The sequence below is a fragment of the Paralichthys olivaceus genome, chromosome 19 (genome assembly GCF_024713975.1).
Source record: "Paralichthys olivaceus isolate ysfri-2021 chromosome 19, ASM2471397v2, whole genome shotgun sequence".
NCBI lineage: Eukaryota > Metazoa > Chordata > Actinopteri > Pleuronectiformes > Paralichthyidae > Paralichthys > Paralichthys olivaceus.
The window spans coordinates 14,788,743-14,813,956 of record NC_091111.1 but is presented as its reverse complement, the minus strand read 5'-3'; the positions used below and the strand labels follow the sequence as shown (position 1 = coordinate 14,813,956).

Below are 25,214 nucleotides of genomic sequence, written 5' to 3'. Positions count from 1 at the left end.
ACACGCAATCTTTCGAACTTTATTATTTACCGGCTCAGATTCCCAAAGAGCTGCGGTGATGCGGAAATCTACGACCGAGCAAAGACAGCGTTGATCCCGAAAATAATAAAACACATTTGCACACAACACATAGTCATGGACAGATTACTGAACACAGAGAATCTCTCCCCATCTCCACCGGCTGAAGTTCAGCTGCAACACCTGAGAGCTCTGCACACAATGAAAAAGAATCTTGGGACGACTGCACAGAGGTACAGAACATGTTAAAGACACAACCACAGACATGCAAAGCAAGAGAGAGATGTATAACCACTGAACAGAGACAGGAGAGACTCAGAATGAGTGAAGGACCACAAAGATGCAAACAACCACAGAGACAAAAGAGGACAAAGTGACACAGAAGCTCAAAAAAGAGTTGCACACATCAGAAGAGTGACCAACAGTCCCTGGGAAACTTGTGAAAATGCTGAAAGGAAAAGAAAGAGAGTCCTTGGTGAAGTTTAACATAAAAATGTTTTAAATGACACGAAAACTCAGAAAGAGACACAACAGGTGACACAAACAAGCCATGTTGTATGAAGTCGTTTCATTCTGTGTGTCCTGTAGGTGACGTCAGGGCCTCGTAATCCGTCCATAAATACACAAACTGCACATGTGCACGCACACTATCACACACTCGACTGAACACTTGATGTCACCGACCAAACCAAAAATGTACAAAACTAAAAACAACATTGTCGCAGTATAAAGAAAATACAAAAACAATCACGAGAAGATTTGGGTGTTTTTCTTCCAGCTGCTGCGGCCACTTCTCCAGATGTGTGGCAGGATTCCTGAAAGTCTCCAGATCTTCATGGTGTTTCTGAAAAAATCACCTGACCAATAAAATCCTCCGTGGTATAAATACGTCTTCCGTGGATGAACGTTTCCCTTTTGTTTTAATCCCATCTGAGGAAGTGCGGCAGACGTGCTGGCGTCTTTGGTTCAAAGCTCCGGAGTCTCATATATAACAAAACACAACCCTCTCTGTACAATCATCCTAACAAAGCAACAGAACTTGACTTTCCCACACTGAATAACTGTAGAATGAGTTTTGGAATCAGACATTACAATAAAAGAAAATAAAAAATGGATGGATGGTCATTGTTGGGATTCATATGGTCTGAAAACAGGAAACGTTTGTAAGTGATGGCACCTGAGAGCAGGTTTACTGTGAGTCCACGTGGACTGAGGCCTGTTGTGCAGACCAATATGGCTTCCTTTGGAGATTAAAACTTCAATGTCTCTGGTTTTAAGCGCTATGTAGAAACGTCTTGAGCTGTAGCGTCTCGTCCACCGATATCCTGTCGTGGTAGAAGCTCAGTCCGGTCAGGAGCTCGATGTCTCGGACACGCGCGGTGTGAAAACGTAGCCACTCCTCCACCCACGTCAAGTCCGACCCATCCTGAGGAGGAGCAAAGAAAACCTGTGAATGTGTGATTTATAAATTCTCAGCTTTGCTGTTTTGTTTCCACTGTGGGGTTTGTCAGCAGCAGGTTTCCACAGAGGTGATGTGGTGGTGGTGTTACTCACAGCGCAGCTCTCGGTGTGGTCAGGTCTGTGGGGCAGGATGAAGGCCCGCGTCTGCAGAGGGCCCTCGCAGCGAGAGGGGATGAGGGCTGAGTTCCCGCAGCTCGTCAGGATCACAAAGAAATGAGTCGGGATGGGAGCCTCATTCCTGGAGAGACGAGAGAGCACTGGGATTCAAACCCTGCTGCCTCTTATATATTCAATCTCTGTTTAATTTATACATTTTATAAGAATTTTATACACTTATAAAATCTCAGCTGATGGAGAATTTGTCAGGACTCACACTGGTTACCTGCTGCTTGTGTCACCGCTGCTGAAAATATGGTTTCAATTCCCGGGTTGGACCCTAAGGTCCAGTGTGTAAGATGTAGGTGAAAGGGAACTATTGTAGAATAATCCTCATGATGTTTTCACTAGTTCGTTTCATCTAAAATTGTATGAATTGTAGTTTTCTTTCTCCCATAAAAGACCTTTTATATTTAAATACTTTATATTTACATCGAGGGGACCCTCTCTACGGAGGCCGCCATGTTTTTCACATTAGTCCAGACTGGACAAACTAAACACCTTTTGAGTTTTTATGACGACTGAAGCTGCCACAGGTTGTTTTTCATGTTTGGAAGGAGAGGGTGAGGTGAGGATTGTGCAGCTGCAACATGCAACTTCAACACTAGATATCACAAACTTCTACACACTGTACTTTTACCAGGAAGTATTCAGCAACAGTGAAAAAAATGATATCATTCTCTCAAGTGAAGTAACGAAAACCATTTCAACTTTGGCAGAAATGTGTATGTTCATTCAGGGAACTCACTTTTTAAATGAAGAAACAGTTTGAAAAAAGGTGTTTGAGTTGTGTTAATGTAGCGTAAAAACAAATAAAGTGGAGCAGATTAACTTAATTATTTATAATCATCAATTTTACTGAACTCAAGAATCGATATTTAGTAAAAACGAAATAAAAACTTTAGCGTATAAAAATACTTTAAAGTGTCCAATGTATTTTGTAATATATATATATGTGCGCTGCCGACTCACCCCGAGATTGTTTTGAACGCGTCAACGTTTCCGTCAAAGTCCTCATCAAATATCGGCCCACTCATGACGTTGAGTCCGTTCAACTGCTGTGAAAACTTTGGAAGCAGGACGTTGTGGAAATGTGTCCAAACATCTGCGGTTAAAGAAAACACACGCACAAAACTTTTTATTACTTCAACAATACACCACAACCAATGATGATGATGATGATGATGATGTGGTCTGCATGCAAGAGAGAAGATGAGGGTTTAAATTTAGAAATATGAGGACAACAATATTCCCTCCAAATGAGGGGGGGGGGGGGGGGGGGTCACACAAGGTTTGACAAGTGGTGTGTGTGCCACCAGGGGGCAGCATCAGTTAGCAGAATAATTCTGGCTTCAGGCACAAACTACAGGATGAGGAGGAGATTTTCCTTCAAGTGAGACAGAGTTTCCATATATAGAGTTTGTGGCAGCAGCAGAAATGTGACCAGAGCTTTGAAGAGAATTCTCCATGAATCAATCATCCAACAAGTCCCAACAGAAGCTCTGCTCCTTGTGCAGACCACAAGTTGCCTCGATCTCTTCTACATACGTCACAGGTGGTGTTGTTGTTCTTAGAGAGCAGGTACGGATGTAGTCCTCGTGGGATTAAGGCAGAATTGAGCAACGTGGATGTATGAGCAAAAGAACAGAAATGAAGGGAGTGACGCAACACATGTGAAGCTTAAGGTGCAGGAGCTGACAAGTGTCTGACTCACCTTTAAAGGCAGGGAACATCGGAGCCATGTTGCTCGTGAGGAGAGAGTCTGACTCACGTCCGCTGGAGCTCAGATCTGCAGAGAGATCAAGAGTGGGATGTTTTAAATGAAGAACAAAACCGAACAGTTCCCTTAAACTAGTGATTCATTCCTGGGAAATCTCCCAGTGGTAGAGAAAGGTGATAAAAAATCCTAGATCCGCCCACTGATTCAGATCTGCACCAAGATTTTGTTGTGACCTGACACAGACCGAATCCTTATACCAAATGTCCGTCTTGGCAGATAAAGACTGAAACGTAACATGATCCAAACACAAAGAGGTCAGATAAAGCTCAAACTGCTGTTTATTGTCATGATCGACATGATCGTTTGTCTAGAAATGTAAAAAAGTGTCCGCCACATTCCCCCTGTGTCCATGGTGATGATGATGTCAAATGTCAAACCCAAAGATTTTCAGTTTACAATGATATGGAACTAAGAAATAAAAAATCGGAAATCATAGATTGACATAAGAGATTAAAGAGTCAAAGATTCTAATCGATTTATCTGTTATCGACTTCTAATGCGTCATTACACTGCACAGATCACCGGCCACATGTGAAGTCTAATTCTGGTGAGTCTACAACTCTCTCCCAGCTGCGGGGGAGCTTTTACTTCTCTTTATCAGTCTGTCACTTCCCTTTGTGGAGCTACCTGACACCAGAATTTCATTTTCAGCACAGTAAATCTACAGCGTCTCATTAGAGGAGGGGGGCAGCCCCAAAGCATGGTTGCATTTTTACATGAGAATGTGGCTCTGAAACACGTCAACTTCAATTCAACACCCAGCGGGGGACAAGGAACTGTGACTACACACACACACTCACTGGGGGGATGCAGCAGACCGTAGGACAGATCCGAGTTGTCTCTATAGCGGAGACACAGCTGGCTGGCGGCCGGTGGGATTCGCACGTCAGCACGGACACAAGCCTCCACCTCCGGGCTCAGGGGTCGCACTGTGGTCTGAGAGAGAGGATCGGTCAGTGGCGGACAGTGAGGAGCGGGATTCAGGCCAGCGCTCTGGGTGTCGTGTGAGATCACTTGGCTTGATTTTGCTTTGCCATGTGTATGTGGGTGCTGGGATAATGTAGTTCGGTACTACTCACAGGGAAATGTGTGTTTTACAGATAATACAGCGTCCAGCAGAGAGAAAACATAAACATTTAATCTGGGTTATCACTTGAAAAGGTTTAAACGCTCTAATGTTCAAAATAACACATCACTATCCTCATATTGTCCTTTGCTGCAGCTCCTCTTTTCAGCCTCTGTCTGAAACACTTGGTTTTAGCTCCTGTCTCTTTAAGGCCCCCCAGTCTGCTCTGATTGGCCAGCTCACCCATGATGCAAGTATGAGCGCTGCCTTTATGGGAGTTGCTTCTTTTTTTTTAATGCAAACATTAAAAATGTAGTTATAGATAAAAAGCCGCGAAGGTTTCAGTTTGTAAAAGTAGGACCTGCTCATTTTATTCTGAAAGGCAGAGGACAGAGGAGCTGAATGAGAAAACGCATCAACTTACAGAAGCTTTAGAAGAAGACGTCGGCCTGGACGCCTTTAATAAATAAAACTTCAACACATCCTTTATGCACGAGAATAGCAGTTGCTCTGAAGGCAGATGAGCTGCACAGCCTCACGCTGTTCAATGATTAATTGATTTTGTACAGAGCAAAGTAGCTTGAAGCGAACTTTATACGGAGCTGTTGAATTTGACAAAGTGTGAAATTGAAGTTCTCTGTGTGTGTACGAGTGGGTTGAGCATGATACTGTAATTTATACCACGACACAGATTAGAAAATATACAGTAGAAGCCATATGCAGCGTGTACAGTATTCTAAACAAAGCTCGAGAGAGAGAGAGAGAGAGAGCAGGTCTTCATCCTCACTTGCTCCATCATTCAGACAGTAAAGTAAAACATCGTCAACTCTCCTGGGATCGTGTTCCTCCGCCTGAGGTCATGATTTACACTAACGTTTAACCGCGTAATGACACAAGACAAGAGCAGTTTGAGCCAAAATGAGGCCAGAAGAAAAGTAACAGCTGCCGAGAGCGGAGCAAACCTCGTCCGATCTGCTGCCAAACCCAAACCAGAGAAGAAATATAGCTGGTTGAGACAACTCATCTTCTCAGGCCACGTTTAAAAACTCCAAGCAGCGGACTCACCAGAGGCTGGAGGGTGTACGACACCCAGAGGGGCATGAGGCGGTCCCTGCTGTATCCGCTGAGGTAGTCGGAGTGGTGCAGGAGGCAAAAGTCGGCGTCTGGCTGGACGACCTTGGGCGTCCCGAAAGGATGGTGGAGGTGACGCAGCATGACGTTAGCACCTGCAGTCAAAATGGAGAAACCTGAAGTATTTTCATTTGAAAAAGAAAAACCAACATAAAACATAGTGCGAATGCAAAGTCAAACAGAGAGAGATAAAATGTTTCTCACTGGAATTAGTTGTGATGAGATGCCTGTTCATATCCGTCTCCTAAAAAGAAACACACACTTCTTGTTATACTCACACACACGACATAATCCAACCTCAGATTTTTAATAATGTTCAAGATCCGTTCCAAACGTGTTCCTGTGAAGTGGTTCATGGTGGATTTGCAGGTCTGCTTGTCCGTCCTCTGACCAGTTTCACATTCTTAACTGGCTGCAGAATTTCCTGATATTTAATGAAATCCATTTGTTCTGCACCACCAGCTGCCAGACAGCCCCACACCTCAAGAGCTGGTTACGTCTTCTCTACACAGACTGGATTCAGTCTTTGGTCTCCACTGACTGAAACTAGCATTTTCATCCCTCGGCCTATGTTTTCACGCCCAGCCTCAGTGTCTTGTTAGCACGTACCTCTGCCTTGGTCTGGGATGTGCACGTGCACTGCAGGTCGTCAGTGGGGACGGGGTCACTGGCCACGCAGGGGGAATCATGGGAGAGCTGCGCTGGGTGAACTGGAAGGTGCAGTGGGTGTCTCAGGAGGTGGTTCAGGCTACCGTGAGTCCCGTTGTTTGGAGCGGGACGAATACCGAGAAGATCTGGACGAACAAACAGAGACAAAAAGAGTGGATACATTATGATTGATTAATGTAAACAGGAAAAGATTATTTTAGATTTCTGTTTACATCACATTAAGCAGTAATATGAGGTATCACTCAAACACTATAATAAACATAATTTATAAAGCACAGAGTTTACAAAGTGCTTTGAAAGCAAAAGGCAAATACAAGAGAGAGAAATAAATCGGCAGGAGGCAATGTTGATCACATGAAAGCAGTAGAGGGACAATTCAAAACTAAATAAGTAAAAAAAAAAAAGGTGATGATGGTGAAAACGATTTTAAACTGTTCAAGGAACAAGACGATAAAGAAAAGGCTCCGCTGGCTGCCTTTGTATCAAGTCTCTTAAAATCTTTTAGGGTCTTTTTAGGTCACTGAATTCAGCCCTCACTCATTTCCTCCTCGTGTTTGTCCTGTCATTAAATCATTAGCAACAGTCCACTGCACACACAGATGTTTCAGGGTCAGCCCGGCTCAGCGTGTGTGCGTGTGCGCGTGTGTGAATCTGTTTGCATCCACGTCATGTGATTTTACACTATTTCACCATAATATCTGAAATCTGCAAATTATATGGGAGTGAACATTATCTGACGATGAGCTTTGGGTGGTCAAACATGTTGGTTGTATAAATACACAGGTTTGTGTACCAGTCGTGGACTTGACCTCTTTTTAAATACAGTATATGCTGCCAAAAAACACCAAAAACAGTTTCAGCAAACGAGAACATTGCGCATTAAACTGTTGGTTTCTGCAACAAAGCAACTTACCACACATGAGGTTATATAATTCGATGTTTTCAAAAGGTGGCACAACGGTGTTGCTTTTGAATCCTGGACCATAGCCGATGAAGATCGCCTGGAAAGACATCAGAAGCAGATTTTAACATACTGACTTACATTCGTTTAACTGAGTACAGTAAACTGAAAACTCTGTCTGTGACTAACAAGACGTCAAACAGTCAGAGCCACGATGAGTCCGTGTGTAAATATTTGAAACGAGCTACGGCAGTAAAATGACCTCACGTGACCTTGTGAGTTGCAGATTAAAATTCGAGGACACGTGTTGTTTGGGTGGTGAGATATTTGGAGGTGAGTAAACGCTCTATTTCAAGAACACGTTGCCTTCACGCTGACTTTTCCAAACTCAGAGCCATTTTTTTATAGATGCCAGCAGACTATAATTACACCAAGTCAAAAAATGTGACGACAACCACATCCACAAACGTACAGAGACGCGTTTGTGACGACTGGTGTGAAGGTGGCACAGAGAAACATGTTGACAAATGAAAATGAAGCCAAAAGTGAGAACGTGTAGGTGGAGAGCAACACGTGTAATTACTGAGTTTTAGAAATACACAGTATTTGTGTTTCTCATATTTTCTCCTGTGGTTTCATGTGCAGAAATTATACAGCAAATATAAAGACATATTTCACTTGGACTCAAAAATTAATCGCTAAATTTAGCAGCATGACTGACCGATCAAATTATATGATGCAGATTAAAGATAGAAAGACGATACTTCTTTTTCTTGTGAGCACAAGGTAATAACATGTGCACATTAGATAAAAAGCAAGAACAAGATCAGCGCCTCATGGGTACGTTATTATCTTTTGCACACATGATTTTATCTTGTGCACAGAAGTTATTATTTTGTTAAGACAGGATATATTTCTTGTTACCACGAGAAAATTATCTTACATGCAAGATAGAAAAATATTCAAGGGGCTCTGTGGAAAAGTAGACTTTGCCTACACCTGAAAAGATGGGACTGAGAAACTTCAACATCTAAATCTGCGTCTGTTTCATGGTTTATTTAAGTTAATTGGCTCCGGTCAATCAGCAAATGACAGGAAGTACTAATAGATAAAATCATCAGTTCCTGAGAACTGTTTCTCAGCCATAGCCTGGGAGCAACTACTTTCTTTATAAAGGTTTTTAAAACTGTAATTACTGATTTAAAGAAGTTATGTATTAGTGAGTAATCAGATATTCATTTCCTCCCATATGCAGCAAGATTTTAGAAGTGCACGTGTTTGTCACCTGTGTTGTGTTTTATAACTTGTCCGATCAGCTGCAGGAAGGGTCATGTTTATGTCTCAGTAGTGAGGTAAGCACCAGTCGAGTAGTTTGTATTGTTTTAAGTCTAAGAGAACGTCTATTGAGCTGTCAGACTATAAATATATACATTCAATGGGTCGTCTTTTAGGATATTGTGAAAAACGTTAATTAAGTACAACATGTGCATCCTTCCTCCCTCTGACCTGCCTGTTGATGATTTATCTGAAACACCTAAATATAGTTCACTCCATGGGTCGATGATTTATCACACGTTTTTTTCCAAACCCAAACAGGGAACGGTGAAACATTTTTTAGCACAGCTGACAAACACACACGTCCTTCCTCCCTCTGACCTGCATGTTGGTGAAGAGATTATCGGAGCCGTGGAATCCTCCGCTGCAGTACTTGATTTCCTTATTGTTACTGAGGAGGAAAAATAAATCAAACAAAGAGACATAAAGATGTAGAGTCAATAAAACATTATGATAGTTATGTGTTTCCATCTTATTCTGAAGGAAACGTTCCATGGTATATAATCTCAGTATAAGGGTCGGTCACTTTAACTCTGTATAAAGTTATTTATTTTGTATTGACTGATTTTACTGCAGAAACTTTTTAGAAAATCAGATGCTTTAAAATATATTCATTCAAGACTTTCCAATCCTGACCAATTACTGTAACAGCTCTGGTTTTTATCATATCCATTTTGTACACCATAACTGCCTATATACTTATAACGGTCTATATATGCATATATGTTTATATATTTATTTAATATCTCTCGATACTAAAACACAAATTCACATCCTGTGCCAGAACAAATTCACATTTGTGTTGATAAGGGTGCATATTATATACAAATTCTTTTTTTTATGCTCTAGTCTGCCTCATCTGCTGCTACAACAACTTTCTATCTTATCTTATCTTTATTTGGTGACAGATATTATCAACACCAGTAGAAATAATGGAAAAGCTACAGAAACCCAATGTTGTGATAAAGCAGAGTCACTGTGTAAAGAGAGTAAACTGGTCTGTGACTCACAGAGCTGCCTGCCAGCCCTCCTTCATATACAGATGTCCCCTCTCGATGCGCTTGTTGTTGGCGAAGTGCATCCTTTTCGGGAGGTTTTCTTTGAGGTACGGCCTCATCGGCTGGTCAGGGGCCCTGCACTTCAGATCACACACAGAGCAGGAGCATCAACACGCTGTGCGACCAGGACGGGCTTTGTTTGACGTGAAGCTAAGCAGGCAGATAATTCTTCATTCTCCCTATCAATACATGGGTGACATTCGGAATACTTCACATACCGACAGGTTCTTCACCAGGCCCTCATAGTCGACTGGGGAAAGAGACACAGGCCAAGGTTAGCCACGCTGCATATAAACAAGCTGACACTGAGTGATGCTGCAAAGCTGGGAAACATGTCATCCTCAAGAACTCACAGGAAAAGTAATCGTCGGGGAGGCGAGTGGGTCTGATACGAGCAGCCGGGCCTTGGATGACCCTGAAGCTGTCAGTGTTTTCCTGGTAGGTTGATACAAATGCTGCCTTTTCGCAGGACGCCTCCTCCATTCCTGTTTGAAAACAAAAACATATGAATTGATCTGTTCTTTAGCAGGATGACGCAAAAGCTACTGGACAGATAACAGATATATCTGGATCTAGTGAATGTAAACGCGGTTTCATGAGGCAAGTTTATCTGTGTGGCACATTTCAACAACAAGGCGATACATAAAATATGAAAGGCGTCAGGGCGAACTGTAAAAGCAACATAAGACAATTTAAAAAGGCATTAAAAACAGTTACAAGGGGAATAATAGGCCGCTGAGGTTATGTTTTCATCTCTGTCTATTTCTAAGTTGGTTGTTTGTTTGTAAGAAAGACTCAGTAGATTTAGTTGTGGATCCAGATCAGGGATTTCTTTTCACCGTCTGTAACATTGTGAGATTTAAGATTGTTTTTTTTCTCCAACACTTGCTTTTATTTCTCAGAGAATAATAAAAAAATCCTGGGAATTTTGGGGACTGATATCCATGAGTGTGTGAAACTGGGTGTGATTGAATTGGCGGAGGTACCCCCTCTACTCAAAGCCATTCTAATTCAGAATGTGGCATCAGTTCACTTTTAGCAACCTTTTTAAAATCCATGATTATGCTTTCACGATTTTTCATGCTGAGGTTTCTCTTCTCAGAAATGTGGAGATGTGAGCAATTATTTTGTCTTTTCTGCAGCCCACAATAGACTGAGTGCATTTAAACTTAGTTTAACATTCGTCAGCATTTTCTTTGGGTTTTTAACGTGAACCCTGATGAATCCTTCCTTCATTCAGAACAATAACAACCACAGTTCATCTAAAGCAACATTTTCTCCTGGAAATCACGTCTTTGATGAGGAGAAACCAGCTCCTCCCACTCTGTCCTCTATCTTTATCACAGGAAATTACAAGCTGAAACATATGGTCTCCAAATGCTTGCTCACAGAAACTCCTCCTAACACACCACTGAGAACAGTTTACCCCCGGATAACAAACATCTTTCAGCACGTTGCTCTCTGGCGCAGAAGTTTCCCCTGCAACAGGTGCAGTGACTCAACCAAGTCAAACATTTGAAGATGACAGTAAACCTCTAAAGCCCCCCCCCCCCCAGTAAGCCTCAATACGATGCCTTACTACTGTGAAACCGCAGACTGAGGAGGATTGTTTGAAAGAGTGAAACGGTTCAAGTGGTGACAGAGATCTATTGCTGTTTTCTTTACCCTTTATATTGAAATACTTTATATCTACACCAGGAGAGGGTCCTCTCTACGGATGCATGATATCTGTGTGGAGGAGTGATTAATCTCACCGTGGTCAGATACGACCATCAGGTTGACACAGTGGTGCAGGCTTCTCTCCGTCAGGCCGTCCATCAGCATTGCCAATATCCTGTCCACACGCTCCAAGGCCAAAAGGACCTGAACAGCACGACAGAGTTAATGTGTCACTGTGGCAGCAGAGCAGTGTTCAGACGTCTGGTTCGTCCAACATGTAAGAACATCACGTTCCAGCAAAGAAATACTCTGATCTGGCAGCACTGCTGATAATACAGACTTTTATGAATGGGGTTTGGTTTATAATTTGTAGACACTACATGAAAAAATGGTTCAATGTGAGATAAAAAATGATTCAGTAAGATAGATGTGTCTTTAAATTGTTAATAAGATATTCAGAGCTGGAAATAGTATTCCACTAATTGATTAGCTGATCAAGAGAAAGGTTAATTGGTTTGTTATTTTTCTTGATTTTAACCAGCTAAAAAGCTAAAAATGATCCAGAAGCTGCTTCTCAGATGTGAAGATTTGCTTCTGGTCTTTGCCTTAAGGGACAAAACAAGCAGTTTGATGACTTCACTGCATAAAAACATTAGATAAAAAGGACTAGAATAAGAAAATCCTCAGCTGAGCTTCTTTTGTCAAACTACAATGTCAAAGGTCCGGAACTAATCCATTGAGTTTCCTTCAGACTCTGACTCTGTTCTTTCTGGGCTGCTGTTCGTTAGATAATGAACAATCAGCTTAAAGTTGCAGGTTTACTGACTGACCTCTTTGCTTCCTGGCCCATGAGCATGTCCTGATGCGTCAGGTTCTTCCAGGTACAAAGTGTAGAAGTCGGGTCTAAAATCAAACAAGGATTCAACAGTTCAGTGCAGTGAACAGTGCTTTTCCAGCGGTGACCCTTTGTGAATGAAAATAAAAATCATGTTTTACCTTTGTCCCTCAGGTAAACTGAGCCAATCAAACAGCGTCCTCACTCTGTCCTCAAACGAAATGGTCCTGTGCACCGAACCATGTGATTAATAAACAAATGAATACCACGCCATTACATTTCTTCTTCATTTAAACGTATGGAACAGAACAGCATCGCTCTTACATGTCATATTTGTTGTAGAAATTTGGGAAAGTGCCGTTGATTGAAACGTCTGAGCCCGGCCAGAAGAAAGTTCCTGTTTTCAGTTTGTGATTCATGGCAGTGATCCAGACCTTTGGAGAGGAAGAGGAGAAGGAAGAGGAGAGGGGATGGAGAGGAAGAGGAGAGGAGAAGGAAGAAGAGCAAAGGGAATGGATGGAAAGGAAAACAAAGGAAATGAACAGCAAGGAAAGGAGAGGAGAAAGAAAAGAAAATAATAAATAGTCTCATGATTAATTCAGAGACATAAACTGAACTCATTCATTCATCACAGTTGAAGTGTTTAGTCTATTAGGTAAATATTATCCCTCACAGCCCGGGCAGGTCTAATGGAAATCTAACTGTATAATTTTATTATTAAATAATAACTAGTCGACTGATCAGACGCGACTTATTCATGCAGCAGGTTTAAATGCACATTGTGGCAGATGCACTTAGTTGTATTGGATCAAGTGTTATTATGAAAGAATGGATTTCTGCAGAATAAAATCACTCAGCTGGAATCATTTATTTCTCCTTCCTCCTGGAAACACGTTTTAGACGAGTGCATGGTGCATTTTCAAGAGGAGAGGCCTGTCACGCTGTGGAGGAATGAGATTTAAGAGGCCTCCCGTTTAAATGGAAACCACGAAGCATCTAAAGAAGCACGACTCGCAGCCCTCACAGGCTGTCACTCAACACCGCACCGTCCGTAATTATATCGAGAAGCTCATTACCGGGAGAGATGATTCTTAGTTATGAAACTCGATCACCGAAAAACAAAACAAGTGTCTCGTGCCGACAAATTACAGCCTGATATTTCATTACGAAGTTTTTTTTTACTTATTCACACAGATTCACGTACCGGCTCCCCTTGGTACCACTTAGGGTTGAATTTCTCTTTACTTTTCAGGCTGAAGAGAGCGTCGTGGGTCACATCGTACATCTTGTTGTCCACGATCCCGTGAGACTCGGGATAAAGACCCTGCAGGAGTCAAGACGTAAAACAAACACACAGTCAGGGTGAGCTGCTTTGATACTGTGATTACCTCCTCCTCTCCAATCCGCTCAAACTAAATATCACTGGGAGCCGCAGCAGTTTATTTTAATTGCAGGCTCCGTTCTCCACCAACAGAGGTGAACTCCACTCTCTAACCCCTTTAGTTTTGCTGTGGTTCACTTCACGAGCACATGTGAGCCATTAGGCCTCGACAGCAGCTTTCTGTGCCGTCGTGAAGAAAAGCCACCACCTATAAACTGTAGGCTACTAACAGCAGTGGTGGAAAGTAAAAAGTGCATTTATTCAAGTACCATTTGAGGTATTTAACAATGTTTTTTGAACTATCACTTTCAAGGTTAGACCAAAAAAGAAAAAGATACTATTAGAATTACAAATTAGTTCCAATGAAATTAGTTACTACCCGAAGCCTCCAAGCCCGAGGTTGAAAACTGGGTTAGACTCATTTCAGATGTCTTTGAATATTTAGCAGCTTTACAAAAAGTTTGTCCCTCTCAACTTTTCAGGTGGCTTCATTTAAATAAATGTCCAACAGCTAAAATAATCCAAAATTTCACATGCAAAATATCAATGTCAATGTCCGGTCCTTGTTTTTTCTCTCTTTCTTCTCCCGCTAATCGTCTCATGACCACTCAGATTAATCTTGTAATCCGCCCCCCAAGTCAGCGACCACAGGGAAAATCTACTGAACTGAATATAATCCTTAAAACCAACTCATTCAGCTGCAAAATCAGTGACACTCAGTGGAGCAACCACCTCAGCCAAGCTCGGAAAACATATGATTCTTATGGTACAAATATAAAACCTAAATGATGCCTTCGAATTTAAACATGGCCCTAAACAGTGGAACTGAAAACCAGCATAATTTATATTTTACTCTTCACTACGAGAAATTGGAAAATATGGATAAAACCTGATCATAAATATCAACCCACTAAATTTAAATCATGAACTTATCATCTATGTCTAAAAATATTAACAGAAATGTTGTAATAGTACCTATACTCTATATAATGTAGTATATCGTTCACAGGGTCCATGTGTCTGCAGAAGTAAAACTTTTTACTTTATATTGTTGAAAACACTCGTAGTTGAATTGATGGAATACTTTACATCACTGTTGTGGTTCCTCTACAATGAGTTTTGTTCCTTCACCACTGACAAAACAAGTTTAACAGTTTGTCCATTTGTTTGCAATTAGTGTGAAACCTCAGAAGAAAGAAGAGTAACTTACAGTCACAATGCTGTAGTGGTTTGGAAAAGTCTTAGTGGGATAAACGGGCCTCATGTACGGTGTTGTGGTTCCAATTTTTCCTGCAACACAATAAGATTCAGTCAAACCGGGACGCCTGGTAAACCAGAGCTGTGGAGTCAACGCTGTCTGCGACTTACGTAACTTGCTGATAATGGGGAGGTGGCTGCCGTGATCTTTCAGATACTCGGCTCGGAAACCGTCCAAGGACAAGAGGATGAGAGGAGACCTGGAGAAGCTGTGAGGGAGGACAAGAGAGAGAGAGAGAGGGGAGTTTAAAGTGCTTTTAATGGAGGAGACATGTGGGGGGGGGGTTATGAATGAGAATCACTGAGCGGGACACACGAGAATCTCTGGCAGCGAGGAGGTAGTTCTGTACAGTAGATCTGTGTGTGAGGGAATACAAAGCAGCTCTGTGACTGAGAGGTGAAGAGCAGAGACCACACACACACACACACACACACACACACACACACACAGACACACAGACAGACACACACTCACACACACACACACACGCTCACACAGACACTGACACTGACGCACACTAGAAGAAGAGAAGTGTGACTGATGATGAATCTGAGACTCCTCCGACCATCAGCAGATTGCAGGTCACAGGGAGTACGAATCATGTTTCACTTCCTTTTCAGGTAACACAATTGTAACATCAGTTTTATTTCTCACTGGAGAACTTTGGATGTGACTTTATAAACAGTAGGTTTTCCAAAAATCTTTATTTTTTATTTCCTGGGAAAGATGCAGCTGCACCTTTTTAATTCTGTGCTCGAGGGCAGACTGTCACTGCCTCCATAATTATGGGCTCCATCACATTCAACTCATACTTTATTTCTTCTTTAATACTGAGGCACTGAGCAGTTCTACATGTTGTTTTGAATTAAACCTGGACACAACATGTATTATGTTCACAAAACAACATTTTATATGATCATATTTCTAGTAAAAAGGTTTTATTTGTTCAGCAAACACAGAAAAATGTTAGAATTCATTTCATACAACTTTCTGAGAATAATTTCAGACTCTAGCAGTTAAATGCTGATGTTTACCAGATAGTTGCTCATTTTCAATAGAAATACTAATTGGTGAAGCTTTAACGCTCCCAAGAGGAATAAGGAGAACAAGTGTCATATAAAGCATTCCTTTAGTTGGATTATAAAAACAGGAGTTAATTTAAAGAAAGAAACTAAATAATGAATCCATAAACAAATGCATTAATTGTATTCATCAAAACTGCATCAATACGTCCAAGAGAATGAGAGACTTTTTAAGAATAGCTTCATCTGGAGCCACAGGTTTTCTTTTCCATAGTCTAATGTGTGTGTTTGGGTTCCTCCCTTCCCGAAAGCAGAAACACACACACGAGACCACACTCACCAACATGTCTGATTACTCACAGCCATTAGCTCAGTTTCCATAGTGACGCTTACTTTTTTCCACTAAACATTGTAAAAACAAAAAAATTAGTGTCATGTGTTATTTAAGCACTTCTCACTATTTGTTCTGTGTTGTCACAGTTTATTTTCCACAATTGTAACGAAGGCTCATTTCAGGATAACCGTGGGATGAATAATTTCATTTTGAGTAGAAAAACAGGATATCACACACAAAGGACTATGGGAACTGGTGGGATCCAAACAAGGCCTGCTGAGAATTGAGGTATTTTCCTTTGGAAAACCACATCAGATTCCAGATTACAAGTTTTAAACAAGAGTATTGTGTTACCCAGGTGGACACTGTAGCTGTGGAATTTCGTCAGAGAACGTCTGCAGCCAGAATTCCCCGTCTGCAGGAGAAGAGAAGTGTTGTCAGTGGCTTTTAGGATGAATATTGTGTTTCTCTGCACAGTGCTGATGCCAACAAAAACACAACTACGTAAGAATAGAAACATCTAAATGACTCAGCCTAGTTGTAGATGTTAACTAAACATTGAGTTAGGCAGTCACTTGTAATGAAACATGAAAGAAGTCTCATCTGATGCTATAAAAACATTTGGACCCATCGGCAAAAACCTCAAAAGTGCAAGAAGGCAGCTCCTATATCAGGAATAGTCTTCATTTGTACGATGAGAGGAATTAGAGATGCGTTGTCCGTCTTTATAAAGTCTACAAATTAGTTTAAGTAGGTATATCCACTAAAAAAGGTCAAAGGTCAAAGGTCACAGGCCCTCAAACATTTGTAACACTCTTTCAGGTTTAAAATGCGTGACAACTTCTACAACATCAAATCTCCACATCTGGGTGTTTGATATTGGACTAAATGGGATTGATGAAATATTTGAGTGGCTTGAGGCAAGATGTGAACGTATCCGCATACTCATGAGTTGGCTGAAGACGGACAGAGGAAGAATGTTAGCGGCGTTTCCGTGAGCACAACAGATCTGTGAACCACATGAACGTGTCACGAGATAAGGCTCGGACAAAAAAACCCTCGATGAATAAACAGAAAACACTCAGCCGTGATTTTTTTTAACATCAGGTTTTGTGCTGGACAACATGAGAACAGAGAACAGCTGGACTTTGTTCTCATGGAAACAAAACAGGGAGAAAAATATTGGTTTTCGAAAAGTGGTGTGATTGTTTAACCTGACCACCACATTTATATGTATCATGTACTTTAAACAGGGAGACACCGCCGCCTCACACTCATGCATGTGTATGTGTTTGTGTGTGTGTGTAATAAATCAGACAGTAAAACAGTCTTCAACATGTTCACATTTTTTTGGGCCAAACAGGGAATTCAATGAGCTGTAACAGCAATACTGATAAATACTGTCTGTTATGATGACTGTCTTAGCTTCGTTTTCATCTCCACCAACTCCTGAGGGACACATATATATATATAATGTTATTTAAGCTAAATTCTACAATTTGTTCACAAGCTTCAGCAGTTTTGTCGAACACACAGATAATCTCGGCAGCTGTCAGCCAACACTGGCAGCAGGAACCTGTGTGCAGAGTTCTCTTTCAGGCCGGTGAAATAGAAGAATATTGGGCCAAAACAAACAAATATGTTGCCACAATAATTTGACTATCTGATGGTGATTGAAGTGAGATGAGGTGAGATTCACCTAAAACAGTAAAAATGCAAAATCAAAAAGACTAAAATTAGCTAAAGGACACAAAAACCTGTTCTGCAGTATCTGCTGAAGCCTTTCGACTGAAAGTCACCATGTGCATTACTACTCTCTGGTGTTCACTGTGACTATAATAAATCGAATGTATCCTCTATTGGAAGCTGTGACGCAGCTCCTGGACCATTTTGAACCAACTGTGTCTTTTACAAAAAGGACTTTCCCACAGACAAGGTGACTTCAACAGAGGAGCTCTGGGCCTTCCACCGTCCAGCAGCTTCCTCCCCAGCACATCTGTCAAGTCTGCTGCTGACTGGACACATGAGGGAGTCTTAGCATGTTGCTGAGAAAGCCCCTCCTCACCGCCTCTCGAGGCCAGCGGTGCGGTTTGGCCCGAGCAGAGGGATGCTCCGTCTCAGGAGACAAGTCGCTGTGGTCTGTAATCCACAGGAAAACCCGCTCTCAGCATTTTACACCACTCGCTGTCAGACTCCAGGGAGAGGTCGAGGTCTCCTGGGTTATTTTTATTTCTTTATTCTGCCTCCAAAGACCTTCCAGAGAAAGATTATGAAAGATGGGGAAGTTCCAAAGCTCAGTAGATGTGATAAACGACGAGCTTGGGTGAGCTCAAAATGTCTTCTTCCCATACGGCTTTCATGTCAGCCTGCAAGGAAATATAACTTAAAGGGGGGAAATGCCGCAGCAGCAGAGAGAGAGGGCCCCACCCAGGCGGGGGACAGCTGCCCACACTCACCACGGCTGCCCTGGAGGGGTGTTATGGCACCGCGGTTTGCAACAAAGAGCACACTGAGATGCCACTGCCCACATCTAACCAGAGGGAATCTATAGCTGCAGAGATCACGCCAACCCGGGGTGAACATTCCTGCCTCACTTAAAATCTGTGCTCATGACGTATTTTGGAACAGCAAGAAAAAAAAGCACCACCCTCAGAGAAACATGTGAACAAATCATATTCACTCTCACATTGACCCCTTCTTCTCTTTAACTCCTTCTCTGCTGCTCTGCATACTCCCACGTTAAGAGTTTCTGAAAGACGTCAACAGGCCGCACGTAGATAGATTTTCCAGTTGCCCAAACAGCAGGTTTGTAGCCTCACAGTGGCAACCTGTGGACTTGTTTGTACCTTGACCCACCGAAAATGTAAAGTATGCATTTTCACGAGCCTCCCCTGAACCCTAACCCTAATCGGAGGTGGTTATTTCTGTCCGTCTCGCCGCTGCAGCCGAGGTATCTTCATTCTCTGTCAACAGTGAGTTGAAAACCAAACCTCATAAAAAACAATAAATCAAATGCGGTATCACTGATATTTACACGAGGGAAAGGATGAGCAGTTATTTTGAAATCCTTGTGTGGACTGTTGTGTCACAGTGAAACAAAATGAAATATGATATTGTGTACTGTGTGTGTGTGTGTGTGTGTAGGCAGAACCGGGGTTTGTTTTCCTGTAACAGGTTTTTGAACTTAAAGCGCCTGTTTTTGTGTTTATACATATTTATTTTTAAAGTTAGCTCAATAGCATATAGTTGTTTGTGTAGAAAAATAGCAGTGAGAACTTAGTTATTGAGTATTTGAAGGTTGGCTGCAGTTTTCCTTCTTTCCTTCATCTCTATTGAGGAAGGCACCAAAAATCAGAAATAACAATAACAACGAACATGATTTAAATAGCAGTTAAATTAAAAGAACAGCAATCAAAACAAGAGAGACAGTCAGAACACATATGTCAAACATTCGTTGATGCTTTGCCATAAAAAAAACGTTTTAAGAAGAGATCTGGGAACAACCGTCCGAGCTCCATTCACAGATCTACTGCAGACAAGCTGGAAGTATAGTTTTCCACCACTAGTGGAGCAGTGGAGCAGTGGAGCCGTGTTCTGAGGAGTGGGTCACTGAGTATTTAGAGCACGTCAACAAGGACACGAGAGCAAACTGTTGACATGATACACAGTCCTAAGGCAGCATCTCCCAAGGAAGTCGAAAAGAATGTTTACAAAAATACTCCGCAGGGAAACTTTAGCCGTACTTTAACACAAGAGAGGAGACAGGAATCCAAAGGAGAGGACACGTAACAAAGGTCGAGTCTCACTTCGTTACCTTTCCGTGTCCTGATTCCTGCGCTGGGACTCTTCGATAGAAAACACTGAATTAGTGAGTAAAGAGACAACAACGCTCACCTCTCTCTTCATCGGGGTATCTCAGACAAAGGGCCAAAGCCAGGATTAACACCAGGAGGCACAGCAGCAGAACCTGAAGTCCAGAGAACAAGACACATATATATATATTTAGGTTATAAACTAAAATCACATAGAGTCAACAAACAAACTGGCTCTGGTGAATGGAAGGCAAACACAACAAGAGAAAAGAAACTCCACAATTATAACATTAAAAAAACTCACAACATGTTTATACTGCGGTGGAAATGTCTTTAATTGAAGTGTATTATTCTGGCTCTGCAGACACACTGTAGTGTCAGCTACATGCCTTTCAAACCGAGATATAAACTGCAACAGACTGCTGGCTCCACGGGAGGAGCAATAAATCAAGACATATTCTGGAGAACTGTACAGACCTGCTGCAAACAGCACGACAGAATGAGAGCTGTGAATACAAAGTGTTTTATGACAGAGTGGTTTGGTCGGTGCACCACTTTGGTCCAAATCCAAACGACTCCAGTGATTCCTCAGGGTTTTCCTCTTGACATTGACTTTATTGGTTTTTAGCGATCAGGTGGACTGGCTCCAAACGGCTGAACATAAATATGTGGGAAACATGGATCAGCAGAATATTATAGAAGCTTCAAGAGAGAAGAAGATTCACAGAATGAGATTCACACATTTCAAAGTTCCCATTTTGACATTTGAAGCGGCAGGCTCTTCCGTCCAGCGACAAAATGTCAGTATGACTATAAAATTCTTTTAAAGGAGCTTTATACAGATCTTCAGATTCATTGTCCTGAGAGGATGATCTCCGAGTTTTCAAAATCGACAACTAGCAGATGAATTTGAAAAGATGATCCGTAAAAAAAAAAGGCTCCTGTTAAAAGAAGCTGATCCCTGAGTTTTCTCATTCAACGTCAGCTCATCGGATAAAACACATTAAAAACTTTGAGATCAATTATCATGAAGGTTTCTACACACATTCATGATCCCCTGAGGAGGATTTTGCAGTAACTCGGTGATCACGTGACTTTTCATTTAGCGCCACCATCAGGTCAAAATTGTACCTCAACCAATACTTCTGGTTTTATGACCAAATAAAAACAAATGCTGTCGTCAGTGTTTAGCTCGAAGCTCTGCTGCGCTGGTAAAACCTCTCAGAGCTGCCAACGTGGCTGAAAACCCCTAATCTTAGAATTCTGTTTCTTTCATTCATTCTTTTTTTTCTTTTTCATGTCTCAATTCAAGAACCTATATTTATTCTTCAAACTCCAATTATCTCCATTGCAGCATTGGCCCGACCCTTGGTCTCCTGTAGGTGGAGAGTTAACCAAGGACAGAGGCAGAACTATCTAGTAATCTGCTGCTCATATCTGCTGCAGACTGGAGGGTGAACGTTTGTAATCACAGGGGCGTTAGAGAGGGGGGTTATTTAGTGCTGCTTATTTTGAAGCCTCCACAACAGCCCACACCAGGCCTGCACTGGTTCTAATGGTCGTTTATTATCATGGAGTTTAAGAGTTGGTTTGAGACCTTGATTTAAAAAGAGCTGCAGCAGTTTTAACATCCTGTTTTTCAGCCCGGGACTTCTTCACTTATCTGTTGTTTATCCCTTGAAGCGATAGACTGTGTATAAAGATGGACGATGCTCCAAATGCAAAGATGGCAGCGTTGGTGTCGGGGGTGTTTTGGCTTCGTTTCTGAAGCGTCATCCACATTGCAACGACTTATCTTGGGATCCAACTTGAAAGCAAGAGTTTCAGTAAGAATTAAGTCGCTCTGCTAAAGATATTACATCATTATTATTTGTGTCCATGTTGTAGCTGCTGCCGTAAAATCTAATCGACTAAAACAAGACATAAGATTTTATACAACTTTCACCTTATTCCTCTTTTTTGTCTTTATCTTCTCATCACACTTGAAATATATTGTTTGTGTGGAAATAGAAACTATTTTTCCTCAGTTCTGTTCTCAAGATCCAACAAATACTCCATGATTGGGAGTTTTTCAAACATGTTGACGTACACATGTGTCACATTAAGTTGTGGGTGATATTTTTTTTTCTGCAATTTGAAGACAAATAAAATCTCCAGACTCAACAGCAGATCAGACACATTCACGCTGCAGTCATCCATGCCCTCTGTAATTACTGCACACTAGAGTGTGGTGGTGTAGTGTGTGTAGAAAAACATGGAGGAATGTGGGAATCATCCACCATCTAGTAATCCCTTTAGTGTGATTCACACACACAAGACTGGGGATTCCTAGACAGGTATGAAAATATGCTGCTGTGTGTGTGGTGTGTCTGGGTATTTGCACTTATTTCTCTCCAGCTATAGGTGAAGGGAGACAGAAGGAGACAGAGACCTGTCCTGGAAAAAAACCTTTAGCCGTAGTCTGTGGGCAGCGAAAGCAAACAGTCTGTCTGGTGGAAAACCTACTCGTCTGCTCGATTACTATGGTCTGCACAGTAAACGTCTGATCTGGGAGAAGCTGGACAGACACCAGCATTAAAACAACTTCATAAAAAGTCTGACAAACTAATGAGTACACCTCATGTTGGAGTAAAAATAAAATAGCCCTGGTTTTATCTGCACTCCTACTCATCCGTCTGGAGGCTTTGCACAACACTACAGTGTAATGTCTGGTCGTCTGCCAGATATCTGGAGGCTCATACGACAGGAGGGAACATATTGGCTGGACTTCACCTCGTGTGTCTCAGGCAGAGAGCGACTGAAAATGTTAGTTCCTGAAGTCTTGGCAGGATTTTGTGAGTAGATAGTGTGAAGGGTGTGGTTCGATGCCAGTATTGGAAATGCTCATACAGCAGAAAATACCAGGGTGAGTACGCAGTCATCCTGTATGACATCATTAAAGTATATTGGTTGACCCCAGATAAAACATGCTCTTTTCTCAGAAATCCTTCCTTCTTCTTCGCCCACACCAAAACAGCAGTTGCGCTGTTCTGCCACCGAGAAGTACTCAGAGAACTCTGGGATATTTCTCAACCAGGGGCCGTAAAGGGGCCACACTTTACACAGAAGGGACAATTATACATCCAACATTCAGGCATAATTCCTCTTCTGTCAGACGCACATTTAAGTCATTGTTAGCTGAGCCAATCACACATCGTTGAATATATTTTGAAAGGTTTCTTGTTCAAGCGCATTGTGTTCTTCAACATCTGTATGTACAGTACTGCCACAGCGTCTTCTCAGAGGAGGCAGATTCCAAACAGTCTTTACTCATTCGGCCAAATGCATGAATTAGTTTCACTGTAACGCATCATAATTCATTTTTTCTTCGTATAGCTCTGACCGCAGCTGCATGACATTTAAAACATATAATCATATTTTTCTTTCTTTTTCTTTTTTGGCAATTTTCAATTATGGTTTTAGTCGTCGTGTAATCCCCCAAAATGTGTCCCAGATTTAGCCTGCATGTAGAAAATGTGTGGTTAGTCTCGGTTCCCTTTAGGAAACTGTCAACAATAAAAGCTGCTGTTGTTTGCTGAGGCAAGAATGAAATATCTCGGAGGTGGAATACAAAGAAAACAGTCATTTCAACGTCCAATCAGATTCTCATCCCGGCCGTAAAGTGAAGACACCCTCAAAACCATAAATAACCTGAAAGTGACATATGTGTGCATCATAACAACAACAGACAATGTGCAAAGATGTAATCATCAATTATCATTTTTGTTACTTTTCAAGAAAACAGGCCAAAGATTTCACGGTCTGAAGTCCTCCAATGGGACAATTTGCAGATTTTCTTACTTTTAAATTTGAATATTTCTGGGCTTTAAATAATAACACGAGTAGTTTTGCACTGTGGTGGTGGAGGATCAGTCTGTGCTTCATCTCCTCCACCTGCAGACACTCATCTGGCCTCTGAGTCTTTACACTGGAGTGAAAACATGAAGTTTCCACGTTCACACCGTCGGTGTGGGCTGAGTGACAGACAGCTGAGGAGGAACAGTGGAGAAATCCAGAGCTGAGGCTGTGCTGCTGAGGTCAGACCCAGTCACTGTGCACTCAGTCATCATTTTTATGCTTTTAAATGACTCTTGATTAATCTGCTGATTGTTCTCAAGTCTACTTCACGGATCAATGTGAAAATGTGGTGGTTAAATCCAAGAGGAAACTTTAAATCTCTTATTTAGTTCGACTAAGAGTCCAAAACTCATATATTCTCAGTTTTCAGTCATGTGTGACGAAGTAAAGGAGCAAAACCAGAGAAAAGTTGAAGTTTTCAACGGTTTTACATGAAAATTGACTGAAACTATTCAATTCATCAGAAAACGGTGCAGAAAGTTTTATCTGTATGAGTCTGGACATTCTTAATGTTCAATAAGTCCGGAATGAACATTATGGAGCTTCATTAAGATGCAGTAGATAAAACTGGTGTGGAAATTAAACACACTAATGTTGACACTTTTACAGGATTTTTTTCAAACTATTTTTAGTTGTGTGGTGAAAAGTTCAGCAAATCAACTCTGTTTCAGTTCAAATCGATCAAAAAGCCACTTTCACACATACATCGATAGAAAAAGAGAATTCAAGTGAACAACAGCACGTGGTTTGTCAGTATTTGGTGTTACAGAGGGGGGGTGCCGGTGTTCAGAGACAGATATGAGACTTTCAGAGATATTGAACGTACCCCAGTAATGATTTTACACCGGATGCTCCTGCTCTTGTCTCGTCCAGTGTTTGTGCTCTGACTCTCCAGCTCTGCTGTCCCGAATAAAGACGCTCCATGTTCATTCCCACTCTCTTCTCCCTTCGTTACCTCCATGCTGCTGCACAGGATGAAATGAGGAATGACCCCAGTCACAGTTTGAGGAAATGTGTGTGCATGTGTGTGTGTGTGTGTGTGTGTGTGAATGGATCTGGAGTGAAGTGAAGCACCGCCTCGTCTCTTCACGTCCCACAGCTTCACTGAGCTGCAGCAGAACTGATCCTGGACACAAGGAAGAGGAGGAGGCAACAAATACAACTTTTACTTTTTCTCTGGTTCTCATGTTTCCTGCAGACTTCAGCAGTGAGTCTGAGGTCTGAGGCCGGATTAAGGAACGATGTGTGTTTTATTTAAAAGACACAGAGTCGCTCTGGATGTGGATGTTTGAGTCTCAGCAGTTTTAAACTCTCAGATATGTAACATAAGAACAAACAGCTGTTCAAGGACTTCAATACATTTACAACCAGACGTCTGCTGCCACCCTGTGGTCAGACTGCATTAGTGCAGAAGGACTTCTTGTACAATTTAAACTTTTGT

The 25,214-nt window shown here is 41.7% G+C and overlaps 1 protein-coding gene across 1 annotated transcript; it reads right to left on the bottom strand.

The window, feature by feature from the left end:
• Nucleotides 1-5: 5 nt before the first annotated feature.
• On the bottom strand, nt 6-24,884 carry enpp1 (ectonucleotide pyrophosphatase/phosphodiesterase 1). Its single transcript, XM_069514423.1, has 23 exons — nt 24,600-24,884; nt 19,959-20,031; nt 16,419-16,479; nt 14,819-14,916; nt 14,661-14,740; nt 13,274-13,393; nt 12,394-12,503; nt 12,231-12,296; nt 12,065-12,137; nt 11,330-11,438; nt 9,929-10,060; nt 9,794-9,825; nt 9,528-9,655; nt 8,839-8,908; nt 7,195-7,282; nt 6,222-6,406; nt 5,817-5,856; nt 5,547-5,707; nt 4,216-4,351; nt 3,350-3,424; nt 2,608-2,740; nt 1,573-1,717; nt 6-1,444 (listed from the first exon to the last, which is right to left on the bottom strand). Exons 1-23 carry the CDS (start codon nt 24,732-24,734, stop codon nt 1,292-1,294), a joined length of 2,403 nt encoding a protein of 800 aa, XP_069370524.1. The 5' UTR covers nt 24,735-24,884; the 3' UTR covers nt 6-1,291.
• Between the last annotated feature and the right edge of the window lie 330 nt (nt 24,885-25,214).

What these genes read in the sequence shown, in the direction of transcription:
- enpp1 (XM_069514423.1), bottom strand. Translation starts at nt 24,734, where the DNA reads ATGGAGGTAACGAAGGGAGAAGAGAGTGGGAATGAACATGGAGCGTCT. An exon ending in ACCACTACAGCATTGTGACT is followed by an intron (nt 13,394 to 14,660) that starts GTAAGTTACTCT and finishes TGACTCCTGCAG; the next exon opens with GGTCTTTATCCCGAGTCTCA. An exon ending in ACCACACCGAGAGCTGCGCT is followed by an intron (nt 1,445 to 1,572) that starts GTGAGTAACACC and finishes GCTCCTCCTCAG; the next exon opens with GATGGGTCGGACTTGACGTG.